This window comes from Strix uralensis, chromosome 20, assembly GCF_047716275.1.
Source record: "Strix uralensis isolate ZFMK-TIS-50842 chromosome 20, bStrUra1, whole genome shotgun sequence".
NCBI lineage: Eukaryota > Metazoa > Chordata > Aves > Strigiformes > Strigidae > Strix > Strix uralensis.
The window spans coordinates 12,026,873-12,044,478 of record NC_133991.1 but is presented as its reverse complement, the minus strand read 5'-3'; the positions used below and the strand labels follow the sequence as shown (position 1 = coordinate 12,044,478).

The 17,606-nt window shown below is 44.7% G+C and overlaps 1 protein-coding gene across 8 annotated transcripts in view; it reads left to right on the top strand.

Annotated features, from left to right (window-relative positions):
• Positions 1 to 17,606, top strand: part of ACACA (acetyl-CoA carboxylase alpha) — a 132,714-nt gene that overhangs the window by 31,841 nt on the left and 83,267 nt on the right. For all 8 annotated transcript variants that reach the window (XM_074890471.1, XM_074890468.1, XM_074890466.1 and 5 more), the window contains 11 exons: positions 384 to 534; positions 1,850 to 1,984; positions 2,882 to 3,028; positions 3,541 to 3,729; positions 4,299 to 4,399; positions 4,957 to 5,045; positions 6,436 to 6,560; positions 11,065 to 11,178; positions 12,751 to 12,864; positions 13,537 to 13,626; positions 14,087 to 14,205. In XM_074890471.1, the coding sequence (XP_074746572.1) occupies positions 384 to 534; positions 1,850 to 1,984; positions 2,882 to 3,028; positions 3,541 to 3,729; positions 4,299 to 4,399; positions 4,957 to 5,045; positions 6,436 to 6,560; positions 11,065 to 11,178; positions 12,751 to 12,864; positions 13,537 to 13,626; positions 14,087 to 14,205 (1,374 nt within the window). The remainder of the gene's footprint in view (positions 1 to 383; positions 535 to 1,849; positions 1,985 to 2,881; positions 3,029 to 3,540; positions 3,730 to 4,298; positions 4,400 to 4,956; positions 5,046 to 6,435; positions 6,561 to 11,064; positions 11,179 to 12,750; positions 12,865 to 13,536; positions 13,627 to 14,086; positions 14,206 to 17,606) is intronic.

Sequence of the window (17,606 nt, the reverse complement as noted above, 5' to 3'; positions counted from 1 at the left end):
CTTTTCTCTGTATACAAGAGGGTTTTGCATGAGGCGGGCGGTTTGGTGGATGTGTTGGGTGTTATGTATGGCACGTCTAATCTCCACTAATAGCAATTTTCGTTTATATGAAAGCTTGACCTTCATTGGTGCTGGTTCTGACAGGAAGTGATACCTGTTGGTAGAGAATAAGCACAAAAGTAACATACGTATGACCTTGCTAAGGCCTGTTCTATCTGGTTTCTGATCCCTGGCTTCCATAGTCCTGACTGGACTCCAGAAGAGCTGGGTGTTTTTCTCTGGGTTTGTTTTGAAGTAGAATAGGGAAAGAGTGAATGCATTGTCCCTTTCCCGTGCTTTCCACAAGAAATTCTGTTGCAGTGATTCATTCTGGTCTTTCCTAGGTATCGCATCACTATCGGTAACAAGACCTGTGTGTTTGAAAAGGAGAATGATCCCTCCATTCTGCGCTCACCTTCGGCTGGGAAGCTCATCCAGTATGTGGTGGAGGATGGGGGACACGTGTTTGCAGGCCAGTGCTTTGCAGAAATAGAGGTAAAAGAGTCTCAAAGAACTGACTTGGCTGCAGGTGCTGAATCTGCCCAGGCAAAAGCTGGGGGGAAAAGTTGAATGCTTTGGAACTGGGAATTGAGCATGAGGGATAATTCACAGTGTTTCCTTTCCAAATTTTGTCTGTGTTTTAATCTGGACTAATGCAGGAATCGGCAGTGAGAGTGATGGAGTGGGGAAGAAATTACTTAACAGCTTTTTGTGTTTGAGTGTTTGAGTGTTAATGACTGTATACCAAGTGATAAGCACAATTTCTCAGCAGTGAGACTGTGGTTATCACCTTGCTGTGTACTGTGTTTTCTAGCTGTGGTGAAGAAGGCTTCCTGCTTGTAGATCACTACTTAGTACTAACAACAGACTCAGAAGCAGAGTTATATGCTAGGATTAAGTAACAAATTAAGACTTCTCTGATTACCTGATCATTTATTGGGTTGATTGGATGAGTTAATAAGTGTCACTCCTCCCTTCTCCTTTGGAAGTTACTTAATTCTTAGAGAGGAGGAGGATGAACAATTTCTGCATCACTGTGAGGAAAGCACGAGGGGTTGTGTAGGAGTGCACGGCTCAAAACAGATTGGAGGGAGGGGAGGGTGTGTGTTGACAGAGGGGCAATTAAACCACGTGGGGACAATGTGTAGGAGAAAAATATCAAGCCAGAGATCCAGGTGTTTTGTGTAAGTGCTTTTACGCTGCAACAGAGCCATGGCTCAGAAGGAACCACCTACTCAATTCCTGTGTTCCCAGTTGTGTGTAGTGTAGCAATGGCAAAACTATAGACTGTCTCCCCTCATACCCAACCCTTGTGCTCCAAAGGCAGGAGCTTCCATGGCTGATCTAAGGAACCATCTTTGTTTGGGAAGAGTGATCTGTGGCCTCTAGAAAATAATCCTAGTTCCTTCTGCTAAAAGTGTGTTGCTGGAGCTTTTGGGAGTGGCTCTCCCACTTCCAGCCTTTAGAGTGCAGCAGCTGCAGGAGTAAATTGTATCTGCTTTGTTCGTTGTCTTGAATGTGGGACCTTCTTGAGTACCTGTTGGGCCAAGCAGTGTGGGACAGGTGCCGTTCCTGAGGATGGCTTCTGGCTGTGCTAATTTGTGGCCAGTTATTTAGTTCTACCATTCACTTCAGTGTCTGGGGTTTCATTTCCAATGTTTGTGCTTTTAAGCCTTTGAGAAAGCCTGAACGCAGGAGCTGCTCATGCAGGTTAGTTTGTCTGCGGTAGGCCATTGGCTGCTGGCTCACAAAACTAGAACCATTTGGGGAACGTGGAAGCTGAGTGTGTAACCTGTTTTCCTTGCTACAGGTGATGAAAATGGTGATGACACTAACAGCAGGAGAATCGGGCTGCATCCATTATGTCAAACGCCCAGGGGCAGTGTTGGATCCAGGCTGTGTGATTGCCAAGCTCCAGCTGGATGATCCCAGCAGGGTTCAGCAGGTGAGAAGTTGCAGGAAGCGCAGATGTTTGTTGTGTTTTTAATCGGGGAGTGATGTTGTGAGTGGTACGAGGTGGTCCAGTGTACTGAACCGATTTCAGATTTGTGCATTGTACTGGAATTGTCACTTTACCATTTATTTGTCTCAGATGAGGACTAGGACTCTGATTATTGTCTCTTTCTCTGACTCAGGCTAAGCTTATGTACCGTTCCTGCTCTCTTCCTACCTTAGTACTATTGTGGGTACGTGGCTATGTAGGATATTAGAGGTTGGCCAGATTTTTTTATCTGGTTTGTTCCTGTGCAAGTTTAACTTCTTTTTATCATGTATTCTTCAAGTGACCCTCTTTGGGAGGACAGGAGTTGATATCTCACCTCCAAGAGTGTCAGGCCCTGTGAAAGCAATTTCAGCAAATCTGGAAATAAAAAAAAAGAGCCTAGGATGTGAATCTTTTAAGGTGAAAGGCAAAGAGATACATTCATTTGGGGATGGCAGGCCGGAATGTAGCTGGTGGTGGTGGAAGAGAATCTATTGTTCCTTTAGCAATAGCTAGCTGAAAATGGTGGGAGATTGTCGCATAGGGAAGTGATTGGCAGCACCAAACTGTTGGCTTTTCCTGTGCTTTTCTTTGAGATTTTTGGTCATCCTGGATCTAAACAATGAGATCAACTGTCACATTTGGGAGAGAGGCTGGAAGCTTATTTTGTGGGTGTAGATGACATAGAACTGTTGGAGATCCAGCTTATAACTTTTCTGTCTCTCAACCAAGTGCATTTTCCACTCTGGGAATTCTTCCAAGTTAAATCTGAGCCTGCAGTCGAGGGTAACTGGATGTTACCACCATGGCTGATGCCATTCAGGAGGGTTAGTGACACCGTGCTGTTCGTTGTGTTCCCAGGCTGAGCTGCACACGGGTACCTTGCCGCAGATCCAGAGCACAGCGCTTCGAGGCGAGAAACTCCATCGCATCTTCCATTATGTCCTAGATAACCTGGTCAATGTGATGAATGGATTCTGCCTGCCAGAGCCCTACTTCAGCAACAAGGTACTGGTTACTATTTGTTTCAGAGCGAGAGCACAAGTATTCTTTCAGTTCAAGGTAAGGCTGCCCAATTTGCCTGTCACAGCCAGAGGACCAAGGGCCAGGGCAGTACTACCCTGCTAGTGCCAGCTTGATTTGGCTTTCTTAGATGGCTTTATCATTGGTCTCACCAGAGAGGAAGATGGAAGAGTCCCATCTGTGGTACCCAAAACAAAGACAGACAAGGAGTTGAGCTCAGTCTTTACTGCTTGTGCTTGCAGCCTTGTACGTGGAAGCTGTGTGCATAGCCAGCTGTGGTAGAAGTCCTGGAGGGAGGAGGAAAGAGGGTGAATGAATCTGAGTCAGCTGTTGGAGTAACAGCAGCTTTGTCATCTACCCCAGTTCTCTCTTTTAGTCCCTGGACTAGCTTCATGATAAGAGTATTGAAGAAGACGTCCATGAAAAGCCTTTCCTGTTCTCCCTTCTTACTGCTTACTCTTTGCTTCATGCTTGTCTTTACACTGACATGTCTCTAGGTGAAAGGCTGGGTTGAGCGACTAATGAAGACACTGAGAGATCCATCTTTGCCTCTGCTGGAGCTTCAGGACATCATGACCAGTGTTTCTGGACGGATCCCACCCAATGTAGAGAAGTCCATCAAGAAGGAGATGGCCCAGTATGCCAGCAACATCACGTCAGTCCTCTGCCAGTTTCCCAGCCAACAGGTGATCAGCCACACTTAGATAGAGGAACAAAAACTGGTTTGTGTTGGGGCAGAGAGGAAATTCCTTTAAATTATGTGGAGGTTAGTTGGACCTAAAAGGTGCGTTTGAACATGCAATCTTCATGATGAAAGATACTTACCTGTATCACTGGAGCTTAAAGGCTCACCTCCTTTACCGGGGCTGAAGGGTATGTGTTCCCTGCTCTGTATAGCTTTAAACAGGCAGTTTGGAAGCAGTTTAATCATATTTATTTTCTTTTTGCCTGGTACATATGCTGCAGTGGAATCTGTAGTGTCAACATAACCTTAAAAAAGAGTGATTGCAACTAAGGGAGGCCTGATCAGGTAATGAGATGCTGGAAGATGATTTCTCCGGTATACGATACTGTGCATTGATTTTTGTATCACTGTCAGGTCATTAACTTCCTTAGCAGTTTAAGGCTTTGGCCTTTGCTGGAGTCTGCTGGAGCTCTGCTCTGGTCTGTCTGGAAGTTCTCAGTTTCTCTGCTGGTTGTTCAGCCAGATCCTCCCATCCAGGAGTGGCACTGTCATGTGATTGCTCTCTTTCAGATTGCCAATATCTTGGACAGCCACGCAGCCACCTTGAACCGCAAATCAGAGCGTGAGGTCTTCTTCATGAACACCCAAAGCATTGTGCAGCTTGTACAGAGGTGAGCCATTTTCAGGGGTGCCCGCTAACTTTTTTTCCTGCTGCTTGAAAGACCTGAGCCTGCTTGTCTTTACTGAAATGTTTTTATTACACGCAGAGTGTAAATCACTAGGAATAAGCCTGCATACTTCCCTCAGGGAGGTTAAGAGTGAGGGAACCATGTGCGTGTGGCTCCTGGCTGCCTGGGGGAAGCACACATACAGATCCTTCCTCTTTTTCCCTTTACCATATGAAGGAAAGATTTAACTTTTGCCCTGACAATGATCACATCTTGGCCATTTCACCAAGCCGCTGTTATGCCTTTCAGTGTCTAGCGTTTTGAGTATTTTTAGAAGAAAAAGGGACATTTTAATGCAAAACATGAGCCGTGCTATCCCACAACAGTAGTGGCAGGGGTTATGTATTCCCATCACAATTGGGGTTTTCAGAGCCACTTATTTCCCTAAGCAGACAGGCTTATTCTGCCACTCGTGTTGAGTGTTCCTCACTTGCAGGTCTTCAGGAGCAGGGCCGTGCGAGGCTCACTCAGTGCTAGGCTTGACTTACTTGCTTCTGCAGGTACCGGAGTGGTATTCGGGGTCACATGAAAGCAGTGGTGATGGATCTGCTCCGTCAGTATCTGAAGGTGGAGACTCAGTTTCAGCATGGTGAGTGTCGAAGCACATCAAGGATTTGATTTCTGAAAGAACCACATTTGGTGCCAGAAGATCTCCTTCAAGAAAGATGGCTCTGACTTCATGGTGAGGCTGAGCTACACTGGTTTTCTTTTAAAGGTCTGCCAGTCACATCCTGTTTTTGTAGAGGAGCTTATGTCCCGTTTGAGTTTTCGTGGTAGGAGTGCTTGTAATGCTTATGACAAGCAAATGACAAACTCCACCCCAAAGCTGTCTGTTCTGCTGGTTTTTCACTGTTGGTATATCCATCATCTTTTACATCCTGTGTCATTTTACCCACAGTTTACATGTCGTAATATGACTGGTCTCTTTTCAGTGTAAGAATGCTCCTTTTCCCTGTAAATCTTGGAAAGAATAGCTCCTATATGAGTTTATGATCCTCTAAGTGAGGACTTTTGTATGACCTGGAGTAAAAAGACAGACTCACTGAATTACGAGTTTCTTCATGTTGCCATTTCTAGTCTGTTACTGAGCTGCTGAGGCTCAGCCAGTCTGTGGTCTCTGCTTGTTTTCGATCAGAGATGAAGCAGTTCTCCTTTGCGTTCACTCGCTGACCCTGTCAGCAGCGGCGCACCACTGCAGAGTTCCCCCACTCAGGTATTCCATGTGTAGAAGCTTCATATTAGAAGCTTGATTTTTACTTCCCGATTTCTGAGCATCTGCAGAAAAATCAGAATCAGAAAAACTGTTTAAATTCACCATGCTATTTAGTTCTATCTTGCCTGTTATTAAATTCCGTAGTAAAAAAATCAAGTGTAGTAAACAAAAAAAAAGTCACTGACTTATTTGCACCAGCTGTAAAACACCAGGAAGCTGTTTGCTGTTCTTAAGAACAAACCTCAAACCTGAAACTGAGAATTGAAATAAATGCATTGCACTGCTGTATCCAGGCACAAGATGGCAATGGAGCACTAGCTAATTTTGAGGCTCTAACTCTTACAGGTGGTTCAGATTCTGCTCTACTTTTCTTTTGTCCTGCTCCAGTACCTGCAGCAGCCTAATGGCACTGCAGATTCATTTCCACTGCAATTTGCTGGTAGTAGAGGATGGTGGAAGTCTTTTGCTATTACTTTATTTTGGTTGTCATTTGAATGAAAGACTGAGCTCACCATTCCTCTCTTCATATTCCTCACAGAGGAGGTATTTGGTATTGGAACTGTTTTAAGAGTAGGATGTTTAAATTAAAGTTTACGGTTGAGGGTGTGGTGGTGGGAGGAATGTTTCCTTCCCAGAACTGGTTGTGTGGACCATGCAAAGTAGATTCTCAAAACATGTATGTAGAAAAATAAAGACACATCTAGTAACTTTTATTCCTTGACATAGAGGTGCGGAGACTGGAAAAAATGCGCATTTCTGATTGCAGGTCACTATGACAAGTGTGTCTTTACCCTTCGGGAAGAGAATAAAAGTGATATGAATGCTGTATTGAACTACATCTTCTCACACGCTCAGGTCACCAAGAAGAACCTGCTTGTTACAATGCTCATTGTAAGTTGTCTATTGGTGCTCTAGAAGTTTGCTTCTTCTTGTAGTTGTATGTTTGATGCTTTGAAAGGTACTGAATTAGCAGCTCTCATCCTTAAAGCTTCAAGTCTTCTAGCTACAGAAGTAGTGGCAGCAGTGTAGTGTTTCTTCATGTGTTCTTAGGACGTGTAAGCCACGCGTTAGAGGAGACCAGAACATACTGTTCAGCTCGGTGTCTGTGCACCTTCTGGTTCATGCCTGGTCTGCATTGATTGCCTGTCAGACTGCAATGAAGGCTAATTATGCAAGTGATTGTGAGTGTCTGTGGGGAGAGAAGAATGGAGACTTAACTCTTCTATTGGGAGAATGCTAGAGGCTGACTTTCAGACACGGGGCTGCGACTTTGTATTTGGTTTAGTTTGCTGCTTCATCTTCAGGGGTGTCAGGGCAGTCCTGTCTTTATATAGCTCATGGTACTCAGACTGGAGTTGCTTGGAAAGCAAAGCAGTGTGCTACCAGCATAAAAAGCAGATGATTTTTTTGTGGTAATAATTCTGTAATAGCAACATTTTTATGATCCTTCATTACTAATGAGGGTGACTTCCTGGTAGTGAATGGCATTAGCCAGCCCGTATGGAGGCCCTTGATGAGCCACGGTTTGGTCTTATAGGTTTGGCAGTGGCTCTCTTAGCTTCTTCCTGGTTTTAGTCTCAGGAAGTCTTATCTTGGGTCTGCAGTGGTGCTTTCAGACCAGCTGTACTCTGGGCTGCGTGATGGGATCTGTCTAGGACTCAATACCTCAGCACAAAGCTGGTCACTCCAGTGCAGGCCTCTGACCCTTGGGATGGTGTGTGGCTGTTCAGGGGGCTTGCAGAGGGATGGGGAATTTCCTGGGGTCAGAATCTGTCTTGGACAGACATAGATTCCACCCTAGAAACACAAATAAATCCTCATGCCAGGACCTTCTCCTGTTCTTCTGCTTTGTTACTTCATAAAAAAAAAATCTCAGTCCTCATTAACTTCAGTCCCACTCAAATGGGTAAAACTCCCAGTAAATTACATTCCCAGGAAAAATAATTAAAAAACAACAGTTGAGTCCTGTCTCTTTTTTTCCTGTTTCCTAAAATGCCTCAAAAAATCCTTGTGCCACATAATGCTTTGAGGCAGAATGAATGTCCACCTTCCTCAAGGCAGGATGAATGCTACCACATGATTTTCAACAAACTACAGTTAGGTATCCTGCATTTTAAGAGGCTAATTACAATACTATATGTCTCTCTCCTCCCTCCCCTTTTCTTTTCTTTCTTTTTTTTACAAACACAATATGGTCTGTTACTGTCAAAAATATGTCCAAAGTAGCCATCCACAAAATAACTTTCAAAAGCAGAAAAAAAGTCATAATTGTCCTAGGCTGAGGCTGGGTTTCTTAAATTCTAATGTGTAAGATATAAGGACCCTGGCATTCTTTCTTTCTGGCTCTCCTTCCCCCCCCCCCCCCCCCCCTTTTTTTTTTCTTTCCCTTTTTGGTGTGTGGTGTGATTGTAAGTAACGCTTGCCTTAAGAATCTCATTATTTGAACACGGAGCCATATTTCCTCTGAGAATTCTGGAGTAGCTTTGAGCCGGGGCTGTTCATTTCTCAAGTAATCATGCTGGCGTGATGGAGAGAGAAAATGGCAGCTGTTCGCAGCTCAGGCCTTCAATTTTCTTCAGAGTCCAGTCACTCAAGTGTGTAATTACACGGGGGTGCCGGGGAGGCGTTAGGCCTTGTCAAAGAGCTGGTTTGAGGCTTTGCTCGCTGCCTTTGCCAATCAGTGCAGGCAAAAGCCAGTGCAGCGCCAGCTACCTGCTTTATTTTGTTGTTGTCATCCTGATTATTTCTTGCTAAAACGGGACTGAAACTTTTTGTCTAGTTTTTCACCTCCGTGCAAGCTGTGTCTTGGAGGCAGAGCTTTGCTGTGTCTTCACGTTGGCCGGCACTGTGTCCGTCTGAGGGAGCGAGGGCTGTGCTGGCAGGTAGGCAGTGCATAGAAATGCCAGAGAGTTTTCCTTTATCCTTCCTGTGCAGTCATTCTTCCCACCACTGTCATTTCTACTCAAGTAAAGGCTGACATCGCAGAACTTAAAACACAGTGGGGAGGCCATGGTGGAAGAGCAGCCGGGGAGCTGGCCGGTGACCCCAGCGCCATTTGTACAGCCTGTGCCAGCGCAGCGCCTGGGGCCTCGGCCCTCACACGAACGCTGTGTCGCAGGGTCTGCTCAGCTCGAGGGGGTGCCGGGAGCTCGGGAGGGGTGACGTGCCTTTGGTCACAGTGTCGCCTGCGGCTCACCTGGGGATTACCATCTGCTGAGTTACAGGTCACGCTGTTAACCAAGACCGTCGCTCGCCGGTAACCAAAAGACGGTCATTCCTCTTTCTTCCGACTCTCATTACTCTTCATGTCTGAGGCACCCCGTGGCACATTTGGTGTAATCATGGTGAAGGCTCTGGCATTTTATGGGTTGCCAAGCTATTTATGTGGGATGGTTTAAGTTTGTCCTCCAAGGGCAAACGTCATGTCAAAATACCCTGATGCTTATGTTGCTGTTATTGATGTATCCTAGGAATCCATTATTAACAAGGGGCTCTGAGGATGGTTTTAGTAATAGTGTTATGCTGCCATCATTCACCTTTTTTTAGCTAGCAGGCATTTAAGGCAGGATGGGAACTACTTCATCCTTCATATATTTGTTGAAATATAGTGTGATTTGAAGTTGTATGTTCATTTTATGTACTTAACTGACTGTTGTATGCACATCCTAGCCTGAACTGGACAGAATTGCTTGTGGCATGGCAGATGTCCTGTGTCCTCTTGGATTTTTGCTACCTTGAGCAGTAACATTTACAACACCCAGGAATTTGTATTTCAAATACGATGAAGGCACTTCTTGAATTTATTCACTGTGAATTCACACAGTGACCTGGAGTGGATAAATTTACAGAACTTTCTTTGGGAATGCTCATTGTAACGTTTGCTGGCCCGAGACTGGTTAGTAGGGGACAACAATCTAATAAGAGGTAGTAGCTTAGATCTTTTCTAGTAAGAGTGATTTAGCTGTGGTTTCTCCCCCTGAGAGATGTACGCCATCATTCCTAGGGGTGGCATCGTGCTTGAGTGGGGTCGGAGAGAAAGGGGTCAAGAGCAATGTGGGGGAAAAACTATTTAGCTTTGGACTCGCAGGTAGTATGAGCTGTTACTTGGTAGTCAGTCAGTGCGACTTGTATTACTTGTTTTTTGGTTTTATTTTCCCTGTCAGGCTTATCAATCTAACCTGCTGTGCAGAGGTTTCCCTTTTTCCCTTTCTATTTCTTGGATCTTCAAAGGGCCTTTTCTGGACTGTATGTGTTTAAAATCTCTTAAAACTTTAAGCACCAGCTCTCTTTCCTGTTGCAAATCCCCTTTTCATCTCGCATTTTCCTCCTGTGATTCATTTACCAAGAGAAAAGCTGTTAAGTGCTGTATAGAAGAAACACATTAGAGGCTCCTAGAGGGTCTCCAGCTTTGGGAGTGGGAGGGAAGAGGCTCACAAGCCAGTGTGAGTGGTTGAAGACCATGGGATTATTCATGGGAATTGAAACTATTTTTGGAAGAAAGTGTGAATGAGACTGCACCTCCTCTGTTCAGAAAACAAAGCAACTTGAAGTCTTTACTGTTTGCATTTTTTTGAATGGCTGAATCCAAAAGAGTTTTGAAACAGCATCAGCACTGAAAATGGTGCTGCTCAGTTTTATTGTTTTATCCAGCCAATTTAGACAGTAAAGTAAGCTAGTGAACTTCCTCAGAACCAGGATTCTCTGATTAGAAGAAATATTATGGAGTCAGTCCTGTACTGTGGCAGGAAACACATTATATCATTTATGGCTTTATAAGTTTTGCTTAGCCTTGTTAGAAGGATGACAGGATCTGTTTTTTCTGGTGTTGCTGAAACTGTACAAAGCATGTGGTTGGTTTGTGGACGTGGAGTTGTGGGTCTTCTTTGATTTTGAGGGTTTATTTAAGTTCTCCTGGGAATTAAACTCTTTCTGTTTGGTCACCTTTCACGGTGAAAATTTTCTAATCTTTGCATGCTACACAAGGCATTTCACTACAGTTAAATGCTGTTTGAATTTTGGAGTGCTGCTAGGGGAGACTTCTGATACAAAGCTGAAATTGGGTAGTGGGAAAATGTTTTACTTGAGTCTCTTGACAAGTTGGTGTTTCTCATGTGTTTGCATGCCAAAACACATGCTACAAGTAAGAAAATGGGTGATGGTGCCAGTCCCTTCTTTCCTCTGTAGCTTTATGGATCTGTGTAAAATTATTGAAAGCCTAGTACCTGTACCCTTGTCAGCACAGGATTAGAGAATAATTTAGAGAGGGCCCTCCAGAGGTGGTGTGGTCCAGCACCTGAGAGCATGCGTGTATGTATTTCAGGTTTAAACTCCTTTGTAGGAGAATGGAAGATGGTTTTCCTCTGTTCTAAACATTTTCAGTTCTCTTTATTTTTAGGACCAGCTATGTGGCCGTGACCCTACCTTGACAGATGAGCTGATTAATATTCTGACAGAGCTGACCCAGCTCAGCAAGACGACCAATGCTAAAGTGGCCTTGCGAGCGCGGCAGGTAAGGGAGCGTGTTTAGCAATCCAAGCTGATCCCCGATGGAGACGGGCTGTGCCACTGCTGGTCAGATCCACACGGACTGCTCCCACTTGGAGCTTGCTCTTTTGGAAAGTCTGTATCTCTTGATGTTTATTATGATTACTATGCAAATGTAAAGAGTAGATTACAGTGAGCAGCGCTTTAGCAATGAAGCTAATTAACCAATGATTAACCATTGTGACAGTCTAACAAAGATTGCAGTGGATTCCCAATCACTGTAAAATTTGAAGTTAAGATTACATTCCTTTGTCCCTGCTCCTCCAAAAAATTTTCCCTGGCTCAGATAGGAGTTAACTGAGAGTAGCCTATGGTTTGTGCGATAGGGGAAGTTGGAATACATGGTCACTGTGGTTCCTTCTGACTCTGTCTTATCTGTGAACCCGACAAGCACAGCCTGCCTGGAGGGTGCAGGCAGCTGTACGTAACCATCCAGGACATGGTCTCTGGGTTCATCAGCTACCGTAGGATTGCAAATCAGCGTGTGCAGAGAACAGGGAGAGAAGTTTACACAAGAACTAGATGTTCTTTGCAACTGCCAAGGAATTATTGCAGAGAATGATGTTGGTCTTTCGCGGGATTTCTTCTAGCTTTTGAGTTGCATTTTGTCGATTTCTTTATAACCTGAAAATAATTGCAAAAGCTCTTGATACTGTCAATTCCAAGAGTCTAGTACCAGATAATAATTTGAATGCCAAATATCTGCCTCGATATTACTGTGAGCTTCCTCTTCAGCAGTTAGTCTGTAGCCCAGAAGGAGTGAGAGGGCATAATCGTTTCACGGTAACGCTAACCCTGCAGTCTGATCACTCCTCTTGCTCCACAGTCCCTATCTTCCTTCTAAAAGTCTTAAGCAGGAAAGCTGACACTTTGGGATCGCTCCTTTTATTTCAGAGCTTGACTGTTGAAAATGAATGGGGCGTTTGAAGCTGCTCAGTGACCTTCTGTTTCCTTCAGGATTGTGTTTGTGTCCTTGAACCATTCAGTTATTGAACCTCTCAGCAGCATGCTGGGATGGTGCTGCAGTCCTTGTGTATGTCTTTATGTCGCTCTTTCACTTCATTTTCCCCTGCAAGCTGCTTCTCCTTCCTATCTCTGTATCCTTCATGTTGGGCATTTAATACCTGGCACCAGTGTCTCTTGCTTCCTCTGCTCGGAAGCTGTGAAAGGCGGTCTCCGTTGCTGGCCTCCCCACAGCTGCTGCCTGCCAGATCTGCTTTCCAATTAACAGCCGGTCAGGCAATCCCCAGGACTAGCAGCTCTGCAGTGCTAAATCACATGCACTGATGGAACTTGATTGAAGCTGTTCCTTTTCTCCATGGGGAATTGCCAATAATACAAACCGAGCAGATACACAAATGAGGCTGGGGAGGGGAGAGAGTTTGCAGCATCACCCAGGTGCCACAGAATTCACAGGAGAAACCGGTCTCCTCTCCTGGGCTGGAGCAGAGTAGTGCTGCCTTGGAGGTAACAGCCTCCTGCCGATGGCCCCGCACAGCTCCAGTCCCTGACACTCCTTGTGTTTGCTGTTTACCAGGTTCTCATTGCTTCCCATCTGCCATCCTACGAGCTGCGTCACAACCAGGTGGAGTCCATCTTCCTGTCCGCTATTGACATGTATGGACACCAGTTCTGCATTGAGAACCTGCAGGTATCAACCAAACTTCTCGCCTTGTTTCCCTGCTTTCTTCTCACTGAGCTTAAGGTTTCTGCATTAAATCTCACCTCTAGTCCCAAGGTCATTGGGGCTTTAAATGGTACTGTCCCGTTTTCTAACTTCCCCCTTATTTTTGTTTTCATCCCTCCACTGATAGTGAAATGACCTCATCGGAGAGTACAACTTCCCCAAGGGGAGCAGCAGAGAGGGAGGTGCTGATCTCCTCTCTCTGGTGACCAGCCATAGGACATGAGGAAATGGGATGAGGCTGTGTCAGGGGAGGTTCAGATTGGACATGAAGAAGCGGTTCCTCCCTGGGAGGGTGGTCGGTCACTGGAACAGGCTCCCCAGGGAAGTGGTCACGGCACCAAGCCTGGCAGAGCCCAAGGAGCCTCTGGACAATGCTCTTAGCCATATGGTTTAGTTTTAGGTAGTCCTGCAAGGAGCAGGAAGTTGGACTCGATGGTCCTTGTGAGTCCTTTCCAACTTGAGATATTCTGTGATTCTATGATTTAATGTAAAGGTCATAATCCTTGATGAACAACAGGAAAAGCATGGAAATCAGAACTAGACAGGCTTGATTTGGGGTTTTTGTTTTTTTGCCTGACCCTGTTTGCAAGACAGGCAGTTCTCTCTTAAAACTCCGCTTAATGTGATCTCTTCTAGAAACTCATTTTGTCTGAGACATCCATCTTTGATGTGCTACCCAACTTTTTCTACCACAGTAACCAGGTGGTAAGAATGGCAGCTTTGGAGGTAAGTTTATTCCATTGAAAAAATAAATATTTTTAGTTTTTCTGGGTTTTTTATTTTGGGTTTATTTGTTTCGTAAGAGAGCTGCAGGGTGTGTGGAATCTGGCACGCTTGGAGTCTGGCATTTAACAGCATTAATATTTGTAATTGACTGAAATTTCAGATTCAAGTTGTCTTCTTTGCTTGAAGAAGATTTAGGTGGTTGAAAGGATTGAAAGTGAGGCTGCTGTCAGAGAATGGGGTCAGCCTACCCTGTGTGCCTTGTGCTGGTGGTTGTACCCTGCCAGACTGACCTTCCTCAGAGAATAACTTTAAATTCTGGTTGAATTAGAGTTCTATCTAGATACTCATTTGGAGGTATCTGTTTAGTTTTTAATATTGTTGAAGTCTCTGGTGTATTATTTGTCTTGTTTCTCTCTGCTTCCTTAGCACAGTTACGCTGATGGAGTTTCTCTCTAACCAGGTGTACGTTCGAAGGGCGTATATCGCCTATGAGTTAAACAGCGTCCAGCATCGCCAGCTGAAGGATAACACTTGCGTGGTGGAGTTCCAGTTCATGCTGCCTACCTCCCATCCGAACAGGTCAGATCACGTGTTCAGGTGCCTTTGGGAGCGGAGGTTTATGAGGGGCTACATCCTATCTTGGCAAAGAAAACTTGCAATAGTACTGGTGGAGAAAGAGAGTCCCAGTGCTTCAAATAAGCACAAATTGTTTAAGATAAAACCCTACATTACCCAGTTCCTTCTCCTAAGCTATTTATAACCTCAGGAGCTGTGGGTAGTAGTTTCTGCAGTTTGGATTCATTTAAATATGGTACAGTTTTCACGTATTTTCTGACTTTTAAGTTCAGCTTGTGTAGTGACTTGCATCTAGAAATTCAGTTCTAGCTGAATCCCAAGCCTTCCAAAAAATACAATTCCAAACAGAATAATCAATTACTCAGAATTTTAATAAAGAACAGGCAAACAGTCTCTGTCCCCTCCTGCAGTGTTCCCCTGCCAGGCCTTTGTAACTGTTTGTGATCAGCTCTACTTTCAATCCTGGCTTTACTGGATAAGGTGAAATCTTTTCTAGCATGTGGTTTTTTGACTGAGAAGGCCAAGATGCATGTATGAATGTATTTTATATAGAAGTGCTAGAGTTGACATACTTTGGTTTTCAGTCAGTATTTTTCAGAATGTATTTCTCATGACTGCAACCAAAAGCATCAACTATTTGCTGCCCGAGCTGCTAGAAGGGTCGCATCTCCTAGTGTATGCTAAGATAAATTTAAAAAAAAAAAAAACCAAACAAACTTGGTTATCAGAACTCCTTCAGCATCTGTCAGGTTAGTCAGTTCCGGTGTTTTTTCATTTGCAACAGGAACTTGGAAGGGTATTTTAGACGATATTTCATTTTTGTCCCAGGCAGCGGGGAGCGTGCTGGAGCCCAGAGGCGCAGTGAGTCTCCGTGGCCGCCGGGTGCCACTGTTGGTCTGTGCTGGTTTGGCAGTATGGTACCAGTGCTATTTTTCTCCTTTGTTTCCAAACATCTTTTTCCTTTTTTTATTTTTGGTGGGGCTGGGCAACGGGGTCCAGTCTCGCTTCATTGAGAATCCATCAGTACATTTTATGAAATGGTTTTCGGAATCTGGTTTGCTAGAAATGAATGACTGTCCTCAACAAGCAGCACAAAACACTCATGATACAAATGGGACATGCATTTGGTCTCATCTGTCTCCTACATTTCTAGAATATTTGTAAATAATTGCATACTATTTTTAGTACCCCTTTATAATACTCTCCCCCCCCCCCCCCCCCCCCCCCATTCTTTCTTCATTTTTCTCTTTGCTGGTCTCAGTTACTTGTGTTGCTTGGGGGTTGTTTGGCCTGCCCATGCTGACCACTGCTCTATTACCGTACACAAATTTAATTGGACAAGGTCAGCTGGAAGAGGAGAACTGTTACCTGCTGGGGGAACAGCTTCTTTGTCCTGAAATCTCCTCTCTCCTTTACGCTGCATTCGCTGGGGCAATGTTCTGAAGCTCAGTTCTGCTTCTCAACCATCGGCACTGCTGATGGTTGATGAAAATGCATCGCAGGCCTTGTGCAGAGGCAAGCAGGCTTGGGATGAATTCACTGCTTGCACGGGCAGGTTCAGTTCCTTTGAGTTGCACCTCCATCTGTGAGCGATGAATTTGGCTCCCGTTGCCTGATGCAGCTTGTTGCGGTGTACCCCTACTTGTGCGGCTGTTGTGTGGCTGGGTGCTGGAGCACAGCCGGCAGCAGGGTACCTCAGGTCTGAGATTAGCACTGCCTGGGTAGATTTAAGCTAGCTGGAAAGGCAGACTTTATGTTAAGCCCAACACCCAGAAATCTCAAAACTCTGACATTGTCTTGCTTAAGTCTTCTTTGTTGTTTTTGACCGTGTTCTACGTCTATTGTATGTTTTTCTGTATCTTCTGTAGCATGAACTTTTAGGCTGAAAAGCTAAAAATGCATTCCAAGGACAAACCCCAAAGCCAAAATCAAGCCAAATGTCCCTTGAGGCTCTGCAGGGTTGGGTCCTGGTGAACCAGGAGTAGATACCAGACAGCCCTTAAGAGACCGTTCTCTTTTGGAGCTGGTGTTAGTTGTATGATGCCACACATTTCTCAGCACTTTATCAGATATTTTTAAGCCCTGGTCCCTTTTGTGTCTGATTTGTGTGAACGTTTAAGGGCCTGAATTTTACTGGAGCAAAAAGTCATGTAGAGAAAGTTGCAAACTGGTAGTGATTGTTATATTTAAATTCTTTGCTATTGGTATTTAACCTCGCTATGCCTTTACTTAATTGTAACAGAAACAATCACAGTCACTACTTCTGATCTGACTAATTGCAGCAAGGCACTCAGACTTGGTATTTTTGGCCACTGAATGATTGCCATCTACTACCCACAGGAAAGCTTTGCATGGAAGTGGAGAGGAAAGAAAAACTTTAAATCTGCTAAAAAAGTCATAGAAATGCAACCTGCTCCTGGTGGGTTTTGTGGGCAGAAACTGTTTTGGGAATTATTTGTTTAAATTAATAGAAAATGTTCTGTTGTAAGAATCCCCACGGATCCTGATTGCAAGGGTAAGATGTAGGGAGAAAAACTGCTTATAATTGAAACCATAGAGGGCTTTATAGATAAACCCAGCATTCCTTATTGCCCGGTGCAAGGCAGATGAGGAGTACAGCGTAACCATCTGGTGCCTTTTGCAGTAAATGGAGTTTGCAAGCCCTCTCCGAGTAGAGGGCGTTGCAGTAATCCAATCTGGAGGAAGCGATACGAGGGTATCTACGGGATGCTGATCGCTCCGTGCTGCAGCAGGGTACTGCAAACAAATGCTTCTGTGCAGAGCCCCTTGCATTTGGATAACCTGCCTCTTTCAGTCATCTAGAGTCCTGGTGAGAAGAGATGCGAGGAAGAAATGAGCCCTGTTCCAAGCTGTTCTTTGCTTCCCTCTTGTTCAGACTGCCCTGCTGAGATGGGAAGCTGGTGGAATATTGACTGGTGTTTAGAGAGTTCAGCTTCCTTTGTGAGAATGGCAAGCCAGGTGACAGACACTGAAAGGCCTTTCTTAGGTGTTCAGCACATGAAACAGTGCTTGCCTAATCTTAGCTTAAAATCTTCTGTTCAAAGACACATTGTGTGTCCAGTAAACGAAGAGGGAGAGGGAATTATAGTGCTTTTTCAACAGGAGAAGTTTTTTTTCTAATAATCCCCCTCTCCAGCTTTTGAACAGCCTTTCTTATGTCTGAAGCTGTAAGGTTTAAATTAAACTGGGACGTTGTCTGCTGTAGCCAGCTTTTGGAGCCTGCTGCAGCATCGTGCTGCTGCACTGCTCCTCCTAAAGCATCCCCTTTTCTCCAGCTCGCTGCATTCCCCCAGCCAGGTGGTTCAGCTGCTCTCTTGATCTTTCCTTCCCCAGTAGCAGATGTGCTGGAGGATCAGAAGGGAAGAACTCAGAGATAAATGTGT